The sequence below is a fragment of the Opisthocomus hoazin genome, chromosome 29 (assembly GCF_030867145.1).
Source record: "Opisthocomus hoazin isolate bOpiHoa1 chromosome 29, bOpiHoa1.hap1, whole genome shotgun sequence".
NCBI classification, from domain to species: domain Eukaryota; kingdom Metazoa; phylum Chordata; class Aves; order Opisthocomiformes; family Opisthocomidae; genus Opisthocomus; species Opisthocomus hoazin.
The window spans coordinates 1,450,669-1,458,464 of NC_134442.1; the positions used below are offsets into that span (position 1 = coordinate 1,450,669).

At 60.1% G+C, this 7,796-nt stretch overlaps 2 protein-coding genes across 2 annotated transcripts; both read left to right on the plus strand.

Annotated features, from left to right (window-relative positions):
• Positions 1-368: 368 nt before the first annotated feature.
• On the plus strand, positions 369-2,461 carry LOC142364780 (acrosin-like; the record flags this gene model as incomplete). Its single annotated transcript, XM_075444908.1, has 4 exons — positions 369-562; positions 896-1,161; positions 1,465-1,610; positions 2,096-2,461. Coding segments are annotated over 4 exons (972 nt in total), but the record flags the coding sequence as incomplete, so codon positions are not given.
• A 3,257-nt stretch (positions 2,462-5,718) lies between these two features.
• LOC142364781 (acrosin-like) lies at positions 5,719-7,796 on the plus strand. Its single transcript, XM_075444909.1, has 4 exons — positions 5,719-5,897; positions 6,231-6,496; positions 6,800-6,945; positions 7,431-7,796. The coding sequence occupies exons 1-4, from the start codon at positions 5,719-5,721 to the stop codon at positions 7,794-7,796; spliced, it is 957 nt and encodes a 318-aa protein (XP_075301024.1).

The window sequence follows — 7,796 nt, forward strand, 5'->3', positions numbered from 1 at the left end:
CTGCTGGCCGTGTGCTGGCCGGCGTACGGCATGTGGGACAACTGTGGGTAAGTGGCCCGAGGCTCTGGGAGGGAGCTGGGGCAGCCCTTGTGGGCTTCACTGGCGGGTGCTCGCTTTTCCCCCTGGCCACACCAAAGCTTCCCAAACGCCATGTGGGAGCCTCAGTTCCTTGCCAGCAGCCAGGCCGCTGGCACAACTCGCCTACGGGGCTCAAGCACAAACAGGGGTAGATGGACGCATGCCCCACAGGGTTCCGCGGTCCTGCTGTCCATGCAGCGCCTGGTGGGGGGGAAGGGGGCTGACCTGCAGCCTCAACAGCAGCAAGCCACCGAGCAGGACATTCATCAGTTTCTGCTTACAGAGGGACCTGCGGGCACCGGCCCATGGATTCTTACTACGGCATGTCACGCGTCGTGGGTGGCACCGATGCCCAGCTAGGGGCCTGGCCCTGGATCGTCAGCATCCAGAAGCCCATCATAGGAGGCATAGCGCATGTCTGCGGAGGGTCGCTCATCAGCCCACAGTGGGTGCTGACAGCAGCCCACTGCTTCATCACGCCCGGGTAAGGAGGACCAGGGAACAGCCCCACAGCACTAGCACGTGCCCGCTCCACAGCAGCACGTGCTAGCGCCATCTCGCTTCCTTGCAGCACGCCCAGTGCCTGGGCACTGCCAAGCCCAGCTGAGACACTGCTCGTGAGAGGGCTGGGCTCACGCCACGGCTTCCTAGCAGCCTCCCGCCCGACACTCCTTGTGCCCAAAGCGTGCTAGGGCAGTCGCACCCTCCGTAGCGCTGCCTTCCTCTCTGCCCTGTGCAGCAGAAGGCAGGCAACTGCTGGGCTGCTTGCAGCACGTGGCTGCGCTCCCTCTGACCCCTCTCTCCACCTGCCTTGCAGGCACATCACCATGTGGCACGTGGTGATCGGGGCCAGCCACTTGACTCAGCTGGGCCCTGAGACCCAAGTGCGCACTATTAAGCGGCTACTGGTTCACGAGCACTACAACAACATCACGCAGAGGAACGACATTGCCTTGCTGGAATTGGACCAGCCTGTCCTGTGCGGCTACTACGTGCAGCTTGCCTGTGTGCCCGACGCCTGGCTGAGAGTGTCGCAGCTGAGAAGCTGCTACGTCAGTGGCTGGGGTTCCACGACTGCAAGAGGTGAGTTCCCAAAAGGGAGTGGTGTCCTGAGCGCAGGCTGGGCACACTGGGGAGGCGGGGTGGGCTTCCTGACAGCAGAGGCGAAAGCCAGAGTCGGGCTGCGGGGTGCATGCCGATGGAGAGGTGGGCCTGGCCCATTACCCCAAGCAAGACAGAAGGGAGACAGCAGCGGCACAGTGCCTCTGGAGACGCAAAGCCCAGCCCTAGGGCAGGGCTTCAGCCAGACGCCGGGGAGGGGGTGGGGGGGAGGAGAGGAGAACTGGCAGCGAGCTGCTGGCTGTTAACTCCTTTCTGTGCTGACAGCTGGGGGACCAAGTTATGTCCTGCAGGAGGCCAAGGTCCGCCTCATCGATATCAAGCTCTGCAACAGCAGCCGCTGGTACGGAGGGGCCATCCACAGCCACAACTTGTGTGCTGGCTATCCGCAGGGCGGCATCGACACCTGCCAGGTAGGAGCGTGCTACAAGTCCACCCCCAACAGCACAGGCAGCCCTGTGGCAACCGCCCAAACCTGCCCCAGCGCGTGCTTTGCCTGGCAAGTCAGCCTGCCACTGCTGGGTCCCCTCCACTCTTGGGGTTCACCTCCCCTTGCCCAGATGCAGGTCCTTGCCCAGGGCCGCCCTTGTCCCAGAGGCCTGGCTCTCTGCCCACAAAGCCCATCTAGTGCTCTGGGCAGCCCACAGCTCCAGAGCCCAGTCCTGCAACATCCCCCTTCCACACATCCAGGATCACTGTGCAAAGAGGACAGAGAGAGAGCCCTGCCTGACTGGCCCACCACCCCCTGCCAGACAAGCTTCTGTAGGCTCCAGCACCTGAGCAGAGCCTTTGTGTGCAGTCAGGACAGCTCTGGCAGCTGCTGCGGGAGAGAAGGAGCCAGCCAGAGTGCTGACCGGGGCCACCCAACACCACCTTAACCCTCTCTCCTCCGCTGCAGGGTGACAGCGGTGGTCCTCTGGTCTGCAAAGATAACACCAACGACTACTTCTGGCTTGTTGGAGTGACCAGCTGGGGGAGAGGCTGTGCCAGACCAAACCAGCCTGGAGTCTACACCTCCACGCAGCACTTCTACGACTGGATCCTGCTACAGATGGGACTGCGCTCAGCAAGAAGAGATAGTCCAACAGCACAGCCATGGAGTCATTTTCTCTCCACCTCAAGCCCCTCTCAGAGGCCAAGGCCAACACCAGCACCAACACAGTCGGGCAGCATTAGCTCCTGTCCATTTCCACGCCAGAAGCTGGTGGAATTCTTTACTCTTCTGAAGGAGCTCCTGCAGTTCCTCAGGGGAAAAAAGGCTTGAGGAGCAGGATCAACAGGAACCAGCGCAGGCTGCACTGGACCATGATCATTTCCTTCTGGGGCAATGCCTGCTGCTCCAAAGGCAGCCTCAGCATCAAAGGCCTGCTCTGTGCTGCCCGCTCTCCTCCCTGTGGAGGATGAAGCATTAAAGGACTGGGGACATGTGAGCAATCCAGCATTTCTCTAGAAGGCCATGAAGCCTTAGCCTAAGGCCGCAGAGCCTTAGCATAAGGCCGCAAGAGCATCCAGAGGACAAACTGCGGTTGGAATGAGGAAGTAAGAATGCAGAGACAAACAACTCCCAGATGCCGAAGAGGAACTTGCCGCCTGCAAGAAGGCCACGAGCACTGCGCGTGAGCTAGTGACGCACACCAATCATAATCGAGTTACTATGTGAGTTAAATTGATTATCACCAATGGGGAATCGCCGCGTATGTAGTGGGGAATATAAAAGTGAGCTATCTGAGGCTAATAAACGGCTTGTACGTGATCACATTGATCATCGTGTCGAGTCCGGTTCTTCCTCCGCAACACTTCCCAGTGCACACAAATGCTGAAGCTGACTTAGTTCTTGGAATAAAGTTGCCAGGTTTCACAGTTAACCGTGCCTGAGTCCAATTCACTCTCGTGCGCAAGGCAAGGATTTCCACGCCCGGCAAAATGGGGCTGCAGGCAGTCAAGGAGGGCGCAAAGGGCAAGAGTCGCTCAGCAGGGCTGACACCATGGCTGGTCAGACAGGAGCGTGCTCAGAGCCACCATGGCATGAAGAAGACTGGCACATTGAGGCTAGCAAGAGGATGCAAAATAATGATGCGACCTGCAGACAACTCTGGGGATGATGATTAGGACCTGGTTGAAGCCTTTGCTAAATGCAAAGATGAAAGAAAGCTGGCAGGAGTTACAGTGCCATGAGGAAGAGCCAGATGTCACCAGAAGTTAAGGGGGAATGGTGTGAGAGGTGGCCAGACTTCAGCAATATCTGAAGGAAGAGCCGGGGTCATTCTGGGGAGAGGACTCTGGCAGGGACAGCTGTAGCCAGGAAACCACTGCAGTAATGCCACGCAAGGCCAAGATGACCTAGCTAACAGCCCCTGAAAGACCTAATCTGTTCCCAGATGTGACAGACCTGGGAGCAAGGGGGACTAGTAGGCGGGGCTAGGTCCCTTGATTGGGAGGAGACAAGGGCAGAGAAAGTGAGGAGCCAAGGAAGTCGAGGGGGATGAATAAGTGTGGAAAATGGAGAGAAGGGGGGCTCAAGAAGCTCGTCCTTGAGCATAAGCAAAGTGCCGGTTGCTTAGCTTGTTTGGCTGAACCCTGTCCCTACTCCCCACAGCCTGTCCGACCTTCTTCTTGAGAGCCATTCCACATCCTTTTCTGTGTGGCCCCGCTCTGTACCTGCTAGAGGGGTGGGTCTAGCGGCCTGGCTGCTGGCGATGGCAGAAGGGAACACAGGTCATAGGGACCCCGCAGTTGGAAAGACCGAGTGTCTCGGGCCAGCTCCTGGTGGGAGCGCTGTGTGCGTGCGCAGTGCACTAGCGAACCTGAAGCTGGCCTAGCTCTCGAGCAAGAGGACAGAGACCTTTTCAGTCCCGTGGGTGGCATGTGGCTGCAGCCTACCTGACTGATCAGCCCCAGCATTCACAGACCTTACAAGAGGACCAGGCCTGCCAACCACCGGCCACATCTCCACCTGCTGGAGTCAGGAAGGACTTGGAGGTGCTTGACCACGCATACCCCGAGCTGCTTCCCACCTAGGCACGTCCCCTCTGCACTACCTGTTTGGGGGCTGTGGTGATTAGGGACAGGGCTCAGCCAAACAAGCAAAGCTGTCTCTGCCAGAGTGCTCTCCCCAGAATGACCCCAGCTCTTCCTTCACATATTGCTGAAGTGTGCCCACCTCTCACACCATTCCCTCTTAACCACCTGCAAAAATCTGCTGCTGGCATCACAGAGTATCCACAGAAGACAAGTGACGTTCTCCAAGGCCACCTTCTGCCTGCTCTAAGCAGATATCGGGCACCACCTTCAGGTCAATTTTTGAAAACCAAAGCAGCGTGGAGTGCGGTTTGTTTGGGGACGTCTTCTAGTGCCTATGAAGCCATGCTGCTTCCAATTGCACGTCTGTGGCCACGCATAGCAGGCAGTGCGACTGCCCGCACCAGTGTTGGCCCAGAAGAGCAATGTAGCTGGTAGACAGCAAGGACACGGAGCCTGTCAGAGGGCGTTGCGGTGGCAGACAGAGCCAGCGTGGAGCGTGCTCCATCTGTGTTTCGCTGTGCTTTGTGCAGGACAGGATGGCAGTGCTTGGCTATACTTGGTTGATTTGGCTTGCACATCCCTGCTTGCCTGCCGCGGCTGTAAGCAGATTGGCTCTTCAGCCCCCAACCAGGTGCCTACTGCCTGTAGTAGTTCCGTTCTGCGGTGTCAGTTTCTTTGGGAAGGACCTGGTGGCAAGCGGCTGCGCAGAGCGGGGTGGCAGTGAACTTCCCAAAGAGGCTATGGTGCCACACTTGGTTTTCCCGGCTAGCTGTTAGCAGGCAGCACTGGGAGGCAGGCGCTGCTGCCTGCCACGAGGTCTGCAGAGCCTCGTCCCGCAAGCAGAGCATTCAGCGGGGGTCTGCTGGGGGTGTTCGAGCCCAGCTTCTGCCTCCCCTCCTGCTCGGAACCCTCCATGTTGCCCGCCCCCCCCTAGAATCCACCGTGCCCAGCACCCGGAACCAGCCACTCTGTGACATCAGCCACGGGGCCAAGGGTTCCCTGGGCAGCGGGACTGCTGCAGGCACTACGTCGGCTGCTGCCCTGCTGGCCACCAGCTCTCGCTTCTTGCAGCTGCCACGTGCCGCTGGCAGCCATGAATTTTCTCCCCGTCCTGGTCCTGCTGGCCGTGTGCTGGCCGGCGTACGGCATGTGGGACAACTGTGGGTAAGTGGCCCGAGGCTCTGGGAGGGAGCTGGGGCAGCCCTTGTGGGCTTCACTGGCGGGTGCTCGCTTTTCCCCCTGGCCACACCAAAGCTTCCCAAACGCCATGTGGGAGCCTCAGTTCCTTGCCAGCAGCCAGGCCGCTGGCACAACTCGCCTACGGGGCTCAAGCACAAACAGGGGTAGATGGACGCATGCCCCACAGGGTTCCGCGGTCCTGCTGTCCATGCAGCGCCTGGTGGGGGGGAAGGGGGCTGACCTGCAGCCTCAACAGCAGCAAGCCACCGAGCAGGACATTCATCAGTTTCTGCTTACAGAGGGACCTGCGGGCACCGGCCCATGGATTCTTACTACGGCATGTCACGCGTCGTGGGTGGCACCGATGCCCAGCTAGGGGCCTGGCCCTGGATCGTCAGCATCCAGAAGCCCATCATAGGAGGCATAGCGCATGTCTGCGGAGGGTCGCTCATCAGCCCACAGTGGGTGCTGACAGCAGCCCACTGCTTCATCACGCCCGGGTAAGGAGGACCAGGGAACAGCCCCACAGCACTAGCACGTGCCCGCTCCACAGCAGCACGTGCTAGCGCCATCTCGCTTCCTTGCAGCACGCCCAGTGCCTGGGCACTGCCAAGCCCAGCTGAGACACTGCTCGTGAGAGGGCTGGGCTCACGCCACGGCTTCCTAGCAGCCTCCCGCCCGACACTCCTTGTGCCCAAAGCGTGCTAGGGCAGTCGCACCCTCCGTAGCGCTGCCTTCCTCTCTGCCCTGCGCAGCAGAAGGCAGGCAACTGCTGGGCTGCTTGCAGCACGTGGCTGCGCTCCCTCTGACCCCTCTCTCCACCTGCCTTGCAGGCACATCACCATGTGGCACGTGGTGATCGGGGCCAGCCACTTGACTCAGCTGGGCCCTGAGACCCAAGTGCGCACTATTAAGCGGCTACTGGTTCACGAGCACTACAACAACATCACGCAGAGGAACGACATTGCCTTGCTGGAATTGGACCAGCCTGTCCTGTGCGGCTACTACGTGCAGCTTGCCTGTGTGCCCGACGCCTGGCTGAGAGTGTCGCAGCTGAGAAGCTGCTACGTCAGTGGCTGGGGTTCCACGACTGCAAGAGGTGAGTTCCCAAAAGGGAGTGGTGTCCTGAGCGCAGGCTGGGCACACTGGGGAGGCGGGGTGGGCTTCCTGACAGCAGAGGCGAAAGCCAGAGTCGGGCTGCGGGGTGCATGCCGATGGAGAGGTGGGCCTGGCCCATTACCCCAAGCAAGACAGAAGGGAGACAGCAGCGGCACAGTGCCTCTGGAGACGCAAAGCCCAGCCCTAGGGCAGGGCTTCAGCCAGACGCCGGGGAGGGGGTGGGGGGGAGGAGAGGAGAACTGGCAGCGAGCTGCTGGCTGTTAACTCCTTTCTGTGCTGACAGCTGGGGGACCAAGTTATGTCCTGCAGGAGGCCAAGGTCCGCCTCATCGATATCAAGCTCTGCAACAGCAGCCGCTGGTACGGAGGGGCCATCCACAGCCACAACTTGTGTGCTGGCTATCCGCAGGGCGGCATCGACACCTGCCAGGTAGGAGCGTGCTACAAGTCCACCCCCAACAGCACAGGCAGCCCTGTGGCAACCGCCCAAACCTGCCCCAGCGCGTGCTTTGCCTGGCAAGTCAGCCTGCCACTGCTGGGTCCCCTCCACTCTTGGGGTTCACCTCCCCTTGCCCAGATGCAGGTCCTTGCCCAGGGCCGCCCTTGTCCCAGAGGCCTGGCTCTCTGCCCACAAAGCCCATCTAGTGCTCTGGGCAGCCCACAGCTCCAGAGCCCAGTCCTGCAACATCCCCCTTCCACACATCCAGGATCACTGTGCAAAGAGGACAGAGAGAGAGCCCTGCCTGACTGGCCCACCACCCCCTGCCAGACAAGCTTCTGTAGGCTCCAGCACCTGAGCAGAGCCTTTTTGTGCAGTCAGGACAGCTCTGGCAGCTGCTGCGGGAGAGAAGGAGCCAGCCAGAGTGCTGACCGGGGCCACCCAACACCACCTTAACCCTCTCTCCTCCGCTGCAGGGTGACAGCGGTGGTCCTCTGGTCTGCAAAGATAACACCAACGACTACTTCTGGCTTGTTGGAGTGACCAGCTGGGGGAGAGGCTGTGCCAGACCAAACCAGCCTGGAGTCTACACCTCCACGCAGCACTTCTACGACTGGATCCTGCTACAGATGGGACTGCGCTCAGCAAGAAGAGATAGTCCAACAGCACAGCCATGGAGTCATTTTCTCTCCACCTCAAGCCCCTCTCAGAGGCCAAGGCCAACACCAGCACCAACACAGTCGGGCAGCATTAGCTCCTGTCCATTTCCACGCCAGAAGCTGGTGGAATTCTTTACTCTTCTGAAGGAGCTCCTGCAGTTCCTCAGGGGAAAAAAGGCTTGA

Excerpts from the sequence above, each read along its gene's own strand:
- LOC142364781 (XM_075444909.1), top strand. The coding sequence starts at position 5,719 with ATGGATTCTTACTACGGCATGTCACGCGTCGTGGGTGGCACCGATGCC. Across the intron at positions 5,898-6,230 it reads CACTGCTTCATCACGCCCGG|GCACATCACCATGTGGCACG; the intron begins GTAAGGAGGACC and ends CCTGCCTTGCAG. Across the intron at positions 6,946-7,430 it reads GCGGCATCGACACCTGCCAG|GGTGACAGCGGTGGTCCTCT; the intron begins GTAGGAGCGTGC and ends CCTCCGCTGCAG.